Raw genomic sequence first — 18,881 nt, forward strand, 5'->3', positions numbered from 1 at the left:
AGGTGGAACTTTCAATAACTCCTCAGTACTGGGAAACCCCTTCTTCTCATCAGAAAATATATGAAATTATGACCTCTGCACTATGCCCAGGCCATGAACCAAGACACAAACACAGGGGTCTCATTTCTGGAGCTAATTGGACACGTTATGATGATGCTGAAATTAAGTTTAGAAGGATGTTGACTGAAACACCACAAATAAAGGGAAATCCTACTGGAAGCAGGAGATATTTCTGAATTTTCAGAACCATGCAGGAGTCTACTCTTTTCTACAACATTCTCAGAGTCTGATGAGTTAAGAGCTGACTAAATAATTTGGAACAATAATGCAATCTACCACAGTTCTTGTGAAAATTATGTGTAACCTTACCCCACAGAATCTTCATAAAATGAAAACCCAGAAAGAGTTGCTATTAAATTATTTCAGATTCATGTGGAAGAGAGCCTCACGTAGGGGTAATGAGGGGGAAGATTTTAAATCAAACTTACATGTTTATTGAGAAGAGCAGATGGCAGAGCTACTCAGGAAGGTTCAGCCAGATCAATGGTTTCAGAACAAAGATGTAACAAAACCCAGTGAAAATATCTTGTTTAGGTTCATCATTTACATGCATGGATGGAATTAGTGCTGACAACATATTGGGAACACAGACGGAAGGCAAAGAACTGGTAATTATACTATTGCCTCGCTCACAATACCAATTCTGGACAATGCACACACTGTGAGTATAGCTTTCCATAAACTCAGCATCATCGCCCTATTTTGTATCCAAAGAGAAGGAAGCTCAGAGTTTAGAAGCAAGAGCCATGAACTCACGTGGTAATTTACAGCAAACCTCAGACCGGGATCTATTTCTGTTCATTGCCTGTCATCTCGCTTACTACTCACTTTATACAGAAACTTTAAATACTCATTAGGAATTAGGGACAGGAATTGGGACCAAGTTGGACAGATTGTAGTTTGAAGTTCAGATGATGAGCACCTTGGTGTCAACTATGTCTGTCAGCCCCACCCAGGATGAAGGAGATGTGAAATGCCTTCAACTAGGGGTGAAACAGAGGCCATCCCACTACTTCCTGCAGTGCCTGTGTAACGCAGAGAAATTTGCTTTCCATAAGAGCAGCGTTGCTGAGGCCGATAGGCCTCTAGGACCCAGGATCATGTTCACGGTTCTTCCCTCTCTGCTCTACCTCGGTGAGTCTGGGACAGAAGGGTCGGGGTGCAAACACAAAGCTACAGTGGGCAGGTCGGTGGTTGGGCTCTTCTCATCTGGTGTTTTCTTCCAGGTCTGTATATAGGACAGAGCACTCAGGCACAAGAGGGTGAGTGTTCCCTTTAATACTCCCAAGGACCGAGGGGGATTTAGGCCAGACATCAGCTCTCTTAGGATCAGGAAAGAGAAGGCTCAGTGTTTAGACTGGTGGCTATAACGGGGGAGAAAGTGGAGGGTGATGTGAGTACAGATACACCTATAAGCCTGTTATCTGTGTCCTTTCTTATAGGAAATCTCCCCCCACCTCATATCATAGCTCAGCCTACATCCAAGGTGCTATCTAAGGATACTGTGACCATTCAGTGCCATAGTCCAGAAGCTGAAGCATACAACATATATAAAGTGGAAGGCCCTAAGCCCATGGACAGAAGTATGTTACCGTTGCCTAAGAAGACCTACACTTTGAGAATCCAAGAGATGACACCAGACCAGGCAGGGCTGTACCGCTGTGTCTATCAGAGTGGAGTCCAGTGGTCCCAGCCCAGTGACCCCCTGCAGCTGGTGATGACTGGTGAGTGGGACACAGAGGTAGCAGAGCCAGGACAAACTTCTTTGCAGAGGGAAGAACCGGCTTTCAGATACAAAGCGCAAAGCAGCAAAACCTCTATGCCTATGAAGGAATAAGGGATGAAGCAGAGACCGCTTTCCTCAGGGTGGGACTGAAAAGGAACAGAAACCAGAGGCATGTCTGCTCCTGTAGAACAAAAAGGGACAGTGCATGTATGTGGCCTCTTCTTTATCACCAAACTTCCTTCTTTTGCAGGAGCTTATGACAAACCCTCCCTCACGAGCATAACTGGCACTGTGGTGGCTTCAGGAGACAATGTGAAGTTACAGTGTTTCTCCAAAATTGGGTTTGATGTATTTATTCTCATCAAAGAAGGTGGAGTTCACACCACCCAGAACCTAAGCTCCACACTCCAGGACAGTGCACACCAGGCCATCTTCCACTTGGACCATGTCACCTCCACACAGATGGGGACATACAGATGCTATGGTGCCTTTCACAATGACCTTTATGTGTGGTCTCACTCCAGTAACCAGTTACAGCTTGTGGCCAAAAGTGAGGAAACTCCAGCCCATCCATCCCTATGTCCCCTCCTGGAGACAGATGCTTTCCACTTAAAGCAGTGATTGGGAGAAGGAAAACAGTGGGGGTGGAAAGGTGGTGTCAGCTCCATCTGCTTAGACTTGAAGCTGTGAGGAACTCCCCTCACCCACCATGCAGCCCTCCTACTACGTGGCCCGGGCCTGGGGAGGGTGTGTTGGTCATTGTGGGTCTGGGGAGCGAGAGCCTGAGCTGAGATAAAAATACCAACCCATTTCATTCCATTTGCAGAAGCTCCTGATGATCCTGATCCCACAGAGCCCAGATGTTCCACTGGTGAGTAACTATTTTGGGTGGAAAACTTTAAAAAGTCCCTATGGAAGAGAGGAAGAAACCACCCCCATTTCATGTCTTCTTAGGAGAAGTGTTTGTTCAGATCCTCTGCCTATTTTTCAATTGGATTGTTTTGTTGTTGTTGTTGTTGTTGTTGTTGGTGGTGGTGTTGAGTTGTATGAGTTCTTTGTATATTTTGGGTATTAGCACCTTATCAGAGATGTTGTTTGCAGAAGCTCCTGACTATTCCATACCCACAGTGCCCAGACGTCCACATGGTGAGTAACTGGTTTAGGTATAAAACTGAAAGTTTCCATTCTCTCTTCTCTCAGACTTGGAATAGAAAATTTATATACCAGAGATAGATCTGGCTTTTTAAGAGGGCTTCTGATGGATAGGTAAAGGGAGCAAACAGATAAAGAGGTGGGGCTGCTCTCCGCCAGGGAGAGCAGAAAGTTAGAGGGACCGTGGGTTGCAAATAATAACGATGCTCTATAGATATTATTCATCACTGACCCCTATTGCCAATACTCCAGAGGGCGTCTGGGATTCACAGTACTCATCGTGGAGCTCTACTCCCAGGGGGCAAATATTCATCCTGTCAGCCCCAGATAACTGAGATAATCAGATAACCTTGTTCTCTGGAGTCTTCATCCCTATATGGCACTGAGGACATAAAACTCCTGGGAGCTATTTCTACAGGTAATTCACTGTGTCCCCCGCTAGGCTTTTCCCTCCTCTGAGCCTCATTTTCTTCACATATGTGGAAGCAAATTCTGTACAGGATTAAGCAGGACTGTTGAGCCAAGATCTTCTGTGGTTGTGGCCACCATAACTCCCTTCCTACAAGCTGAGAGTAATTTCATATGAACTTGCATTCCCATCACTCCTTTCATCACTTCTCTATCGGTGCTGGTGATGTGTGTGTAGTGAAGGACTAGTCACAGAGAAATAGACACATGAGGAGTTTCCAAGACGGGGAGCACAATGACGAGTTTCATCTTGGACTTGTTGCTTTCAAGTTGGTCATGCATCATTCTAGGGGAAATATGCAGTGGGAAGTTAGCTTTGTAAGCCTGACTAGAAGGGTGCAGGCCTGGAGATGCAGGTGTGGAATTGATGAGCATAAAGATTGCAAAGAAAATACATGAGATAATCCAGATACTGTAGGTAGACTGAGAAAGAAATCCTAAAGGGAAACACAAACATGCAGCAAACAAAATCTACTGGGATCAAAAATGTACTGTACTGTACACCTGAAACTGAATAATATTGTATGTTAACTATAATTTAATATATATATAGTCATGGGATATTGAGTATAGCATAGGGAATAGAGTCAATGGAGTGTATTAGATATATACGATATCAGAGGGGCAATAGGTTGGGGGGGTGATCACTTTGTGAGGGGTGAACTGTCTAACTATTGCATTGTTTCGTATGCCTGAAACAAAGAAAAAAATATGTAAGAGGTGGATAGAACAGGGGTTGGAAGACTATGGCGCAAGGGCTAAATCCGGCTCACTGCCTATTTGGTTAAAAAAAAAAAAAGTGCTATTGGAAACTAGCATGCTTTAACCATACTTTTACAGGAACCTAGCCAACACATAAAGAATTCTTTACATGTAGTGTTGTCTCCAGCTGCTTTTGCGTGATACAAATGCATACAATTCCCACAAATTTTGATATAACAGCTGAATTCTTTTTTCCTCATCTGATTTTTTTCAACTACAGTTGATATTCAATATTACTTTATATTAGTCTTAGGTATATAGCATAGTGGTTAGACATTCATATAATTTACAAAGTGATCCCCCCAATTAGTCTAGTCCACAATATTACAGCTATTATAACATTATTGACTATATACTTTATGCTGCATTTTATATCCCTGTGACTATTTCATAACTACCAATTCGTACTTCTTAATCACTTTTCCTTTTTCATCCCTCCAAACCTTCCCATCTGGCAACCATCAGTTTGTTCTCGATATCTATGGGTCAGTTTCATAACAGCCTAGTTCTTGAACTGAGATCTGTCCGTTCACACTCTTTTTTGGTTTGTTTGTTTATAGGCAACCATATGGATGTCTTTTTTCTAATGATTTTTTCCCCAATTTCTAAAATTTATTTTGATTTATTTATTTATTTATTTATCTATTTATTAAAGTTTATTGGGGTGACAATTGTTAGTAAAATTACATAGATTTCAGGTGTACAATTCTGTATTACATCATCTATAAATCCCATTGTGTGTTCACCACCCAGAGTCAGTTCTCCTTCCATTACCATATATTTGATCCATTTACCCTCATCTACACCCTCCTCCCCCCTTACCCTCTGGTAACCACTAAACTATTGTCTGTGTCTGTGAGTTTTTGTTTTTCATTTGTTTGTCTTGTTCTTCTGTTGTTTTTGGTTTATATACCACATATCAGTGAAATCATACGGTTCTCTGCTTTTTCTGTCTGACGTATTTCGCTTAGTATTATAATCTCAAGATCTATCCATATTGTCACAAATGGTCCTATTTCATCTTTTCTTACTGCCGAAGACTATGAAATTGTGCATATATACCACAACTTCTTTACATTCATCTATCGAAGGACATTTTGGTTGTTTCCATGTCTTGGCCACCGTAAACAGAGTTGCAGTGAACATTGGAGCACACGTGTCTTTATGTATAAATGTTTTCAGATTTTTTGGGTAGATACCCAGGAGAGGGACTGCTGGGTCATATGGTAATTCTATTCATAATTTTTGAGGAACCTCCATACTGCCTTCCATAACGGCTGCACCAGTCTGCATTCCCACCAACAGTGTATGAGGGTTCCTTTTTCCCCACAGCCTCTCCAACACTTGTTACTATTTGTCTTGTTGATGATAGCCATTCTGACTGGGTGATATCTCATTGTGGTTTTGATTTGCATTTCTCTGATGATTAGTGATGTTGAGCATTTTTTCATATGTCTATTTGCCATTTGTATGTCCTCTTTGGAGAAATGTCTCTTCAAGTCCTCTGCCGATTTTTCAATTGGGTTGTTTCTTTCTTTTTTTTTTTTGTTGAGTTGCATGAGTTCCTTGTATATTTTGAATATTAGCCCCTTATCAGAGGCACTGCTTGCAAAAATCTTCTCCCATTCAGGTGGTTGCCTCTTTATTTTGTTGATGGTTTCTTTTGCTGTACAGAAGCTTTTAAGTTCGATATGGTCCCATTCATTTATTTTAGTTTTTACTTCCCTTGTCTTTGAAGTCAAATTCATAAAATTCTTTTTGAACCCAAGGTCCATAAGTTTAGTACTTATGTTTTTTTCATTGCTGTTTATTGTTTCAGGTGTTATGTTTAGATCTTTGAGCCATTTTTGAGTTAATTTTGGTACATCATGACAGATACAAAAACTCACAGACACAGACAACAGTTTAGTGGTTACCAGAGGGTAAGAGGGGATGGTGGTGGGAGATGAGGGTAAGTAGGGTCAAATATATGGTGATGGAAAGAGAACTGACTCTGGGTGGTGAACACACAATGTGATATATAGATGATGTAATACAGACTTGTACACTTGAAGCCTATGTAATTTTATTGGCCATTGTCACCTCAATAAATTTTAATTAAAAAGAAAAAGAAATGGGGCGATAACCTGAAAATAAAAGACCTTTCCAAGTGAGCGGCATCAAACATTTACAGAGATTATTGAGAATAGATATTTGGGAATCATTAATTCAGGTGGAAGCCCAAATAATGTTCCAATTAGGAAGCAAATGCCAGGGGTATTTATAGGAAAGGGAACAATCACATCAATAGAAAGAAGGCATTTCCATTGGTGCAAATAAAAATAGTGATGCTAATTTTAAACAATGTTTTTAATTTTCAGTGTAGTAGTCATCAGTCTGGTGGTCATATCTGCTTTCTTGTTGTCTTTGGGACACAAGGTAGCTTAGGTCCAGTCCAAAGGTTAGTTAGCCCTGTTTTAACATCCCAAAGGTTTGAGGAATAAGAGATGCAATGCAGTTCCTCTGGGATGGCAGCACTGACTCCATTTTACAGTGGTTCCATTTATATCGCTGTTTACAAGGGTCAACAATTTGAGATTGTGATGGGGACTGGAGAGCACACAGAAACTGTGCCTTGCGTGGAGGTACTTTGTAAAGGGCTAAAAGGCAGATGCTTCAACATTATTTCCTCCTTTGCAGCCCCATCACACGACCAAGTGGAGAAGCGCCAGCATTTCCTGACTGGCTTCCCAGTGACAATCGCGCTTCTCCTCCTCCTCCTCCTTTTCTTCTTCATCCTCCGACATTTCAAAGCTAAACACAGTAGGTCCTTGAGAGGGGGAGGGAAGCCTAGGCAGAGACTCCAGTAGTGCAGACCATACAGAGGAAGTGGGGAGTGGCATTTGCTGGAGGCAGGAAAGGGGGTGAAGGTGCTTGGAGGCAAGGAGGCACGGGCTGATTTGCTGGCTCAAGCTGTGACTGCGGTAACGTCCTGAGCCCGGGCTCTTGTCTGTAAAATCAGAAGATGGGTCTGGGGAAATCTACAACAGCCTCGGTGAAAACATAACCACCTCTATCTTAGTCCATTCTGGCTGCTGTAACAGAAAACCATAGACCAGGAGGCTCAAACAATATTTATTTCTCACAATTCTGGAGGCTGGGAGGTCCATGAGGAAGGTGCTGGCAATTTGGTTCCTGGAGAGGGCTCTCTTGCAGATAGAGACTTTCTTGTTGTGTCCTCGAGAGAGAGAGCTGGGGCTCTGGCCTGTTCTTAGAAGGACACTAATCCCACTATGAAAATTCCCTCAAATGACCTCATGACCTCGTCTAACCCTAATCACCTGCCAGAGGCACCACTTCCCGATACGCTCACATAGGCAGTTAGGGTTTCAGCATATGAATTAGAGAAGGAGACTCAAATATACAGCCCCTAATAACTTCCTCTTCTCTCCAGAAGCTACCAGGATAGACAGACATCCAGAGGCAGCTGAACCAACGGATAGACAGGTAAGCGTTCCCCCTCTACTAGACTCCCCAATAACCCCTTGGTCCCCCATGTCACACCACCATGTCATATTCTCCCTTCCTCCCTCAGGCCTCTGAAGACCCAAAGGAGGTCACCTATTCCCAGATAACCTGCCGTGTCCCCACCCAGGGGACAGCTGGAACACCCTCCTTCTTACCCAGGCATACCCAGATCAGCGAGTATGCGACACTTGCCCTAAGATAAGCCATGAATTTGGACAGAACTTAGAGCTGCCTATTGGAAGGTCCTTCCTTTGGAATCACTGCTTCTAAATCTAAGACCGTCAGCAAGGCTGAGGAGACCCACATTACTCAGAAGGTCCTGCTGCCCCCTGAATCTGGAGACCTCAAGATTATTACCCAGTCTGTTGCAAAATCTCTACTGTAATTGCCCGGCAATTCCCAAGACCCTCGAAAGTTACTGGGAAAGTAATACGGTAATTTTTTTTAAGTTATCATCAATTAAAACAAATATACTTAAATCCTCTTTGGTGCCAGGTTTTATGTTACAGCCTAGGTGCACAGAAAAGGTCCTAAAACCATCTTTCTTGTCAACCGTTTGTTGTCTAGTGCAGGAACTGGCAAATCACCACCCATGGGCCAAATCTGGAAAACAACATGTTTTTGTACAACCCCTACATTTTACATTTTTACATAGGTTTTAGTGGTAACATGTACATAATATCAACATAAGAAACACTCAAACCTGTAGAGAGTTTTTATGAGTTTATTTGAGCCATAGCCGATGACAATTGCCAGAAGGCAGGATCTTAAATGTTCCAGAGAATAACAGTTTTGCAGCTTGTTTTATGCATTTGAAATTAAGGAGGGAATGTAAGGAAGATTACATGGAGGTGGGAGGAAGTCAGGCCTGAATCAGACTGCAGGATAGTTAAGATTATGTGGTCCTTCGAGCGTGGTTATAGCTTATTTCAAAAGTGTACTGACGTAAATGCACTGAAACAGTGGACAGGGCTGCTTAAGGCAAAGATAAGCCTTTTACTACAAAGTTATATACCTGGGGCGTGACTACCCACCACGACCTACCCAGTTAGAAATTGATGATCAGATCACCTTGTGAGGTTACCTTTCATAGATTTTATAGAAAAGGGGGCTGGGAATCAAGGAAGAGTGTTGAATGAAACAATACCCAGTCAGAGCTGTGTCTGAGGAAGAGCTCCATGGAGACCACAGTGGAGCTGGGACTGCAAGGAAGAAAACTGAGGAAAAGGGGAGTCCATGTGCAGAGTGATAAGAGAAGCCATGTCAGAGAAGGTCAGGTCTGAGCCCAGATTAGGTCACGGGCATCGAAGGAAGGAGCACATTTTAGAGCTACAGAGCGAAGCAATACAGAGGCTACAGAAGCTGACCAGCTGGAGTTGAGTCAGAGGAAGAAGTGGGCAGAAACATCCGTTGTGCAGAATTTCTGAAGGGCAGTTTGCAACATGTCTCAAAGTATAAGATGGAGGTCACATTTGACTCAACAAACCCATTTTGGGAACTTGACCTCAAGAGATGGTTCCACAATGTGGAGCTGTTTTCTCAGTAAGTCTCAGTTCAGTATTCTTTAAATAGCCACACAAAAGCACACATACCCAAACACACACAGGCGCACAAAACACTCACAAAACCTCAAAATATTACATAAAAGTAGACCATGGGAAAGATAGAGACAATTATGTACATGACCAAATGGAATATTATTCAGTCATTTAAATTAGTCATATAATTTATATAATATCTATATCATATTTAATATACTATGTATTATACATGTTGTATATACTGTTATATATAATTAAGCCTATATTTGTATATGAGTATGTGCATATTTATAAATTTATATTATATATAATATATTGTGCATGTAATATATTATTATCTATTATATGTAATTTATTTACATAGTATATGCATAATTTAAATGACTGAATATATATATTTATATATTTTCAGAGAGAGAGAAAGGGGTGAAAATGTAAAAGTGTTGAGGATATTGTTTTTAAGGGGAAACAGCAGTATACAGAAGAGCATGTTCAATCATTACTTTTGGATGGTAGGAAATAAGGATGTTTTGCTTTGTTCGTCGAACTGTACTGTGCCATTTGAATCAGGAGGATGTAACATTTCTATACAAATAAATCTACTTTAAAATATTCATTGCCTCATTTTTCCATGTCTATGAAATACATAACAGGAAAAAATATAATTTTTTGAATGGATGGCTAACTCACAGTATCTATAAAAGCTAAAATATTTAGCCATTCAAAAGATTACTATGTGTGATGTTATTACCTAATATGGTTCAGTCTGCACAGTGTACAAAATCAAATATCTCCTTTTCTGGATTTAAGGTAATGGGGATGCTCAAACATACAACATTTGGGATTCAGGTAAGAATCAGAACTCTGCTCTCTCGGAAAATTAAAGCCTCAAAACCCAAACCTCGTTAGAGTATTTTTCAATGAACTGCTGCTTCAGTTTCCTATATGGAATATAAACCTTGAACACTGGACCTGCCATCTCACTTTCCCTTGTAAAAACATACACTGCTATGGGAAGGGGTATTTTTAGTCTTAAGAGCAAATATTCTCATGTGTGAGCCATATACCAATTTCTTTTTTTTTAATTAGTTTATTGGTGTGACAATTGTTAGTAAAGTTACATAGATTTCAGGTGTACAATTCTGTATTACATCATATATAAATCCCATTGTGTGTTCACCACCCAGAGTCAGTTCTCCTTCCATCACCATATATTTGATCCCCCTTACCCTCATCTCCCACCCCCCACCACCTGAAATCTATGTAATTTTACTAAAAATTGTCACCCCAATAAATTTTTTTTTTTTACAGTTTTTTTCTTTCTTTTTTTTATTTTTATTTTATTTTATTAAATTTATTGGGGTGACAATTGTTAGTAAAATTACACAGATTTCAGGTGTACAATTCTGTATTACATCACCTATAAATCCCATTGTGTGTTCATCACCCAGAGTCAGTTCTCCTTCCATCACCATATATTCGATCCCCCTTACCCTCATCTCCCACCCCCAACCCCCGCCCCCGTTACCCTCTGGCAACCACTAAACTATTGTCTGTGCCTATGAGTTTTTGTTTCTCATTTGTTTGTCTTGTTCTTTTGTTGTTTTTGGTTTATATACCACATATCAGTGAAATCATATGGTTCTCTGCTTTTTCTGTCTGACTTGTTTTGCTCAGCATTACTCTCTCAAGATCCATCAATGTTGTCACAAATGTTCCTATATCATCGTTTCTTACTGCCGAATAGTATTCCATTGTGTATATATACCACAACTTCTTTATCCATTCATCTATCGAAGGACATTTTGGTTGTTTCCATGTCTTGGCCACCGTAAACAAAGCTGCAATGAACATTGGAGCACACGTGTCTTTATCTCTAAATGTTTTCAGATTTTTTGGGTAGATACCCAGGAGAGGGATTGCTGGGTCATATGGCAATTCTATTCGTAATTCTTTGAGAAACCTCCACACTGCCTTCCATAACGGTTGCACCAGTCTGCATTCCCACCAACAGTGTATGAGGGTTCCTTTTTCTCCACAGCCTCTCCAACACTTGTTACTATTTGTCTTGTTGATGATAGCCATTCTGACTGGGGTGAGGTGATATCTCATTGTGGTTTTGATTTGCATTTCTCTGATGATTAGTGATGTTGAGCATTTTTTCATATGTCTATTTGCCATTTGTATGTCCTCTTTGGAGAAATGTCTCTTCAAGTCCTCTGCCCATTTTTCAATTGGGTTGTTTGTTTTTTTGTTGTTGAGTTGCATGAGTTCCTTGTATATTCTGGATACTAGCCCCTTATCGGAGGCACTGTTTGCAAAAATCTTCTCCCATTCAGTTGGTGGCCTCTTTATTTTGTCAATGGTTTCTTTTGCTGTGCAGAAGCTTTTAAGTTTCATATAGTCCCATTTGTTTATTTTAGCTTTTACTTCCATTGCCTTTGGAGTCAAGTTCATAAAATGCTCTTTGAACCCAAGGTCCATAAGTTTAGTACCTATGTTTTCTTCTATGCAGTTTATTGTGTCAGGTCTTATGCTTAAGTCTTTGATCCATTTTGAATTAACTTTGGTACATGGTGACAGACAGCAGTCCAGTTTCATTCTTTTGCACGTGGCTTTCCAATTCTCCCAGCACCATTTATTGAAGAGGCTGTCTTTGCTCCATTGTATGTTTTTAGCTTCTTTGTCAAAAATTATCTGTCCATATTTATGTGGTTTTATTTCTGGGTTCTCAATTCTATTCCATTGGTCTATGTGTCTGTTTTTCTGCCAATACCATGCTGTTTTGATTATTGTAGCCCTGTAGTACAAGCCAAAGTCAGGAAGTGTGATACCTCCATTATTGTTCTTTTTCCTTATGATTGCTTTGGCTATTCGGGGTCTTTTGTGGTTCCAAACAAATCTGATGATTTTTTGTTCTATTTCTTTAAAATATGCCATTGGGATTTTGATGGGGATTGCATTGAATCTGTATATTGCTTTGGGTAATATGGCCATTTTAACTATGTTGATTCTTCCAATCCATGAGCACGGAATGTCTTTCCATTTCTTTGTGTCTTCTTCAATTTCTTTCAAAAATGTCTTATAGTTTTCAGCATATAGGTCTTTCACGTCCTTGGTTAAGTTTATTCCTAGGTATTTTATTCTTTTTGCTGCAATTGCAAAAGGAATTGTTTTTTGTATTTCTTTTTCTGAGATTTCATTGTTAGTATATAGGAAGGCAATGGACTTTTGTGCGTTGATTTTGTAGCCGGCAACTTTACTGTATTCGTTGATTGTTTCTAATAGCTTTTTGGTGGAGTCTTTAGGGTTTTCTATATATAGCATCATGTCATCTGCAAAGAGTGATAATTTAACTTCTTCATTCCCAATTTGGATGCCTTTTATTTCTTTCTCTTGCCTGATTGCTCTGGCAAGGACTTCCAACACTATGTTGAAAAGCAGAGGTGATAGGGGACATCCCTGTCGTGTTCCTGAACGTAGAGCAAAGGGCTTCAGTTTTTCTCCATTAATTATGAGATTAGCAGAGGGCTTGTCATATGTGGCCTTTATTATGTTAAGGTATTTTCCTTCTATACCCATTTTATTAAGTGTTTTAATCATAAATGGATGTTGTATCTTGTCAAATGCTTTTTCTGCATCAATTGATATAATCATATGATTTTTGTCCTTTATTTTGTTTATGTGATGTATCACATTGATGGATTTGCGTATGTTGAACCATCCTTGTGCCCCGGGGATGAACCCCACTTGGTCATGATGAATAATCTTTTTAATGCATTGTTGTATTCGATTTGCTAGAATTTTGTTTAGGATTTTTGCATCGGTATTCATTAGAGATATTGGTCTGTAGTTTTCTTTTTTTGTGCTGTCCTTACCAGGTTTTGGTATCAGGGTAATGTTGGCCTCATAAAATGAGTTAGGGAGTACTGTCTCTTCTTCAATTTTTTGGAAGAGTTTGTGCAGAACTGGTATTAGATCCTCTTTGAAGGTTTGGTAGAATTCACTAGTGAAGCCATCTGGTCCCGGACTTTTGCTTTTGGGAAGGTTTTGGATGACTGATTCAATTTCGTTACTGGTGATCGGTCTGTTTAGATTTTCCAGTTCTTCATGGTTCAGCCTTGGAAGGCTATATGTTTCTAAGAACTTGTCCATTTCTTCTAGGTTGTTGAATTTGGTGGCATATAGTCCTTCATAGTATTCTTGGATGATCCTTTGTATTTCTGTGGTGTCCGTGATAAGTTCCCCTTTTACGTTTCTGATTTTGTTAATCAGTGTCTTCTCTCTTTTTATCTTAGTAAGTCTAGCCAAGGGTTTGTCAATTTTGTTAATCTTTTCAAAGAACCAGCTCTTTGTCATATTAATTTTTTCTATTGTCTTTTTGTTCTCTATTTCATTTAGTTCTGCTCTAATTTTTGTTATTTCCTTTCTTCTGCTGACCTTGGGTTTTACTTGTTCTTCTTTTTCTAGTTCTTTAAGGTGTAACATGAGGTTATTTATTTGGGAGTTTTCTTGTTTTTTGAGATAGGCCTGTAATGAGATAAATTTCCCTCTTAAAACTGCTTTCGCTGCATCCCAAAAATTTTGGTAGGATGTATTTTCATTGTCATTTGTTTCTATGTATCTTTTGATCTCTCCTCTAATTTCTTCTTTGACCCAGTCCTTCTTTAAAAGTATGTTGTTTAGTCTCCATGTATTTGTGGTTTTTCCCACTTTCTTTTTATAGTTGATATCCAATTTCAAAGCCTTGTGATCAGAGAATATGCATGGTATGATTTCAATCTTCTTAAATTTGTTGAGACTGATTTTATGTCCCAATATATGGTCTATCCTTGAGAATGTTCCATGTACACTGGAAAAGAATGTATAGTCTGATGTTTTAGGATGAAGTGCTCTATAAATGTCAATTATGTTCATTTCATCTAATGTGTCATTTAGGGCTACTATTTCGTTATTTATTTTCTGTTTGGAATATCTATGCATAGCTGTCAATGATGTATTTAAGTCCCCTAGTATAATTGTGTTTTGGTCAATTTCTCCCTTTAGTTCTGTTAGTAGTTGCTTGGTGTATTTCAGTGCTCCCTGATTGGGGGCATAAATATTGATGACTGTTATGTCTTCTTGTTGTACAGTCCCCTTCACCATTATGAAATGTCCATCTTTGTCTCTTGTTATCTTTTTCACCTTGAAGTCTGTTTCATCTGATATCATTATGGCTACACCTGATTTTCTCTGGATACCATTTGCTTGGAGTGTCAATTTCCACCCTTTCACTTTGAGTCTATGCTTGTCCTTGTAGCTGAGATGTGTCTCTTGGAGACAGCATATGGTTGGGTTTAGTTTTTTGATCCAATCTGTTACTCTGTGCCTTTTTATTGGTGAGTTCAGTCCATTTACATTTAGGGTGATTATTGATATGTGAGGATTTCTTGTCATTCTATCCTTAGTTTTCTGGTAAGGCTGTGTCTCCATTGTTTCTTTGCCTTTTTGTTGTTGTCTATTATTTCTGTGTGGTGGTATTCTCTGATGTTTCCCTCTGTTTCTTCTTTTATTTCAGTATATATTTCAATTCTGGATTTATTTTGAGTGGTTTCCCTTAAGTTTATGTAAAAGAAAGTTTGATATTTAGAGTATTCCATTTTCTTCAGCACGCTTACTTTCTCCATTCCCATATTCCGTTTCAGGCCTTTACTCTCCCCCTTTTTGAGTTGTGGTTGCCACAAATTGTCCCTGTTGATGGTGGTCGAATAGCCTCCTTTAGTATTTCTTGTAGTGCAGGTCGTGTATTAGAAAATTCCCTCAGCTTCTGTATGTCTGGAAAGGTCTTTATTCCTCCTTCACATCTAAAGGATATCTTTGCTGGATATATTATTCTTGGCTCATGGTTTCTCTCTTTCAATAATTTGAATATTTGGTTTCACTCCCTCCTGGCTTGTAGAGTTTCTGCTGAAAAATCTGATGATAATCTAATGGGCTTTCCTTTGTAAGTTACCATCTTCTTTTCCCTGGCTGCCTTGAGGATTCCTTCTTTGTCGTTGATTTTAGACAGCTTCAATACAATGTGCCTTGGAGAAGGCCTGTTGGGATTGAGGTTACTAGGTGTTCTATTTGCTTCTTGGATTTGAGGGTCCAGTTCTGTCCACAAATTTGGGAAGTCTCATTGACAATTTGTTTGAATATATTCTCTGTTCCCTTCTCTCTTTCTTCTCCTTCTGGTATGCCCATTATTCTTATATTGCTCTTTCTGATGGAGTCAGAAAGTTCTTGTAGAGTTCTTTCATTTCTTTTAAGTCTCAAGTCTCTTTCTTCTTCTATTTGTGTCATTTCCAGGTTTCTATCTTCGATGTCACTGATTCTTTGCTCCATCTGGTCAACTCTACTACGTAAGCTGGTTATTTCATTCTTAATTTCTTCTATTGTGTTCTTAATCTCCAGAAATTCTATTTGGTTCTTTTTTAAGATTTCAATCTCTTTCGTAAAATGCTCATGCTGTTCTTTGATTGAGTTTCTGAGTTCATTTAACTGCCTATCTGTGTTTTCTTGTATCTCGTTGAGTTTTTTCAGAACTGCAATCTTGAATTCTCTGTCATTTAAGTCACACATTTCTGTATCTTTAAGTACCTTCTCTGGAGATTTTTCACTTTCTTTCTGAGCTATCTTGTTGCCTTGGTTATTCATGGCGATTACTGGTTTACTATTTCTCTTCCTAGACATCTACAGGAGTGGCTTCTGCAACAGGTTGATAGAAAGCGGTCTTTCTTTTGTTTGCCAGTACTTGTTGGTAGAATGTTTTATTATTTCTCCAACTGCAACTTATTTTTCTTCTCCCACACGGTAGTGCTATGTTTTCTCTGCACTATTCCAACTTCTCACGCAAAGGGGGGATTCCCTGGGAGACGGGCTTCTCCTCTGTTAATAGTTCGTCTAGGTCACAGGGCGCAGTGTCCCGGTGGGTATGCGGAGAGCTTTTGATGTTCCAAAGCTCTTCCAGCTCCTGATTCAGAGCCCATATATTTCAGCAGTTCTGTTTACTCCTGCAGGGATCCACCCAGATAGGTGGGGCCAGGGGCGGGGTGAGTTGTGAGAGGTGGCCCAGAGCAATGGCGGCGACCACCACCACAGCCGGTCCTGCTTCCACAGCTCTCTCCCCTTTGCTGGAACTAGTTGGGCTGTGAATTTGTGTCAGCTCTCCACAGTTCTCAAAAAAGCAAATTTTCTGTTGTTTTGATCTGACACTGCTACTGTTTCGCTTCTAGCACCGGGCAGGTGGGGGCGGGGCGAGCTCTGGGAGGGGAGGGAGGGGGCGGCTAGTCTCAGTGCCTAAGGCTTCCGTTCTCTGCTCGGCAGTGAGGGCTTAAACCACCGTTTTCGGCCTTTTTCCCTCAGTCTTTACTCCGAGGTCTCTGCCGTGAGCGTTGGGTTCAGCCGTGTTATATGCTGTCCCCTCAGCCCTGTGGAGCCCTGGCGGAGCCCTAGCAGTCCGAGTTCTTCACTCTCCCGCAGCTGCGGTAGTTCCGGGAAGCAGCGAGCTCGGCGCACTGAGCTAGGTCTGCGCCCTGCGCCCGCGTGGCTCCGTCTCCGCGCGCTTCTCCCTTTCCTCCTCCCTCCACTCGCGCGAATCTCCCACCTGTAGGTGATTTCAGTCGGTAGTGGGCCTCTTCTTGTTGCCTGTCTGCTGTGCAGGGAGTCCTTTGTGGAGTTTTTGTTGTTCGATTCTTTGTAAATTCCAGGGGAGCTTTACAGAGGCTCACCTCACGCCGCCATTTTTCCGGAAGTCCCACCCCAATAAATTTAATAAAATAAAATAAAAAAAAAAAGAAAATTTAAATTACCAAAAAAAAAAAAAAAAAAAAAAAAAAAAAAAAAAAAAAAAGCAAATATTCTCATGTGTGAGCCATAAAGCAATTTCTTTTTTTTTTTAATTAAAGTTTATTGGTGCGACAATTGTTAGTAAAGTTACATAGATTTCAGGTGTACAATTCTGTATTACATCATATATAAATCCCATTGTGTGTTCACCACCCAGAGTCAGTTCTTCCATCACCATATATTTGATCCCCTTTACCCTCATCTACCACTTGTGACAACATGGATGGGTCTTGAGAATATAATGCTAAGTGAAATAAGTCAGAAAAAGCAGAGAACCATATGATTTCACTGATATGTGGTATATAAACCAAAAACAACAAAAGAATAAGACAAACAAATGAGAAACAAAAACTCATAGACACAGACAATAGTTTAGTGGTTACCAGAGGGTAAGGGGGGGTGGGGGGTGGGAGATGAGGGTAAGGGGGATCAAATATATGGTGATGGAAGGAGAACTGACTCTGGGTGGTGAACACACAATGGGATTTATATATAATGTAATACCGAATTGTACACCTGAAATCTATGTAATTTTACTAACAATAGTCACTGCAATAAATTAAAATAAAAGAAAAAGGCATTCTCCTGAATGGGAGAAGATATTTGCCAATGATACATCTGATATGGGGTTAATTTCCAATCTATAAAAAAACTCTTACAACTCAACACCAGAAAACCAAACAATCCAATTAAAAAATGGGTGGAAAACTTGAAGAGACTTTTCTCTAAATAGGACATATAGATGGCCAACAGACATATGAGGTCAGACAATTAAGTTCGTGAACTCATCTTAGAAAAAGTGCTGCATACCTCATTCCTAAATATCAGTATGGCCACCAGTGATATGGACACTGGTGCCTAGTCCACCCTTCAAAGCAATTTTGGAACTCTTTTTCTGGAATGGCCATCAGAGCTGTCATTGTACTACACTTGATGTCCAGAATATCATCAAAATGTCTTCCTTCCAATATTTCCTTTATCTTTGGGTAAAGAAAGAAGTCATTGGGGGCCAGATCAGGTGAGTAGGGAGGGTGTTCCAATAAGTGATTTGTTTACTGTCTAAAAACCCCCTTACAGACAGTGCCGTGTGAGTTGTTGCATTTTTATGATACAAGAGCCATGGATTGTTGGCAAAATGTTCAGGTCGTCTAACTTTTTCATGCAGTCTTTTCAGCACTTCCAAATAATAAACTTGGTTAATGGGGTGGCCAGATGTCTCAGTTGATTAGAGCGTGAGCTCTTAACAACAAGTTTGCCTGTTCAATTTCTGCATGTGATGGTGAGCTGTCCCCCCTGCAACTAAGATTGAAAACGGCGACTGGACTTGGAGCTGAGCTACATCCTCCACAACGAGACTGAAGGACAATGACATGACTTGGAGCTGATGGGTCCTGGAAAAAACACAGTGTTCCCCAATATTCCACAATAAAAATTAAAAAAAAAAACTTGGTTAACTGTCTCCAGTTGGTACAAATGCATTCATAATACACCATCCCTCTGATATCAAATAAGGTTAGTAACATCATTGCAACAAATTCTTGAACTTAATTGTGAGACCTCATATGAAAAGATGCTCAGCATCACTAATCATTAGAGAAATGCAAATAAAAACCTCAATGAGGAGAGACGTCATAAAAGTGTGGTGTGAGGTGAGGATCTTGAAATCTCCCCTGGAATTTACAACAAATTGAACAACTATAACTCCACAAAGGACTCCCTGTGTAACAGACAGGCAAAACTAAGAGGCTCACTACAGAAATAGCCTAAAGGTGGGCAAATAGCGTGAGCAGGGGAGG

The 18,881-nt window shown here is 40.1% G+C and overlaps 1 protein-coding gene across 2 annotated transcripts; it reads left to right on the plus strand.

Moving 5' to 3' along the window:
- The first annotated feature begins 900 nt into the window (after window positions 1–900).
- Window positions 901–9,781, plus strand: LOC109438752 (leukocyte immunoglobulin-like receptor subfamily A member 5). Of its 2 annotated transcripts, XM_088799995.1 has the most exons (9): window positions 901–1,194; window positions 1,287–1,322; window positions 1,503–1,784; window positions 2,037–2,336; window positions 2,613–2,657; window positions 2,888–2,932; window positions 6,848–6,970; window positions 7,602–7,654; window positions 7,743–9,781. In XM_088799995.1, exons 1-9 carry the CDS (start codon window positions 972–974, stop codon window positions 7,875–7,877), a joined length of 1,242 nt encoding a protein of 413 aa, XP_088656121.1. In that variant the 5' UTR covers window positions 901–971; the 3' UTR covers window positions 7,878–9,781. The 2 variants fall into 2 exon arrangements, with proteins under 2 accessions (XP_088656121.1, XP_088656122.1); XM_088799996.1 differs by lacking the exon at window positions 2,888–2,932.
- The last annotated feature ends 9,100 nt before the right edge of the window (window positions 9,782–18,881 follow it).

Source organism: Rhinolophus sinicus, chromosome 8 (assembly GCF_057876585.1).
Source record: "Rhinolophus sinicus isolate RSI-liver-muscle chromosome 8, RSI-T2T, whole genome shotgun sequence".
Classification (NCBI taxonomy): Eukaryota; Metazoa; Chordata; class Mammalia; order Chiroptera; family Rhinolophidae; genus Rhinolophus; species Rhinolophus sinicus.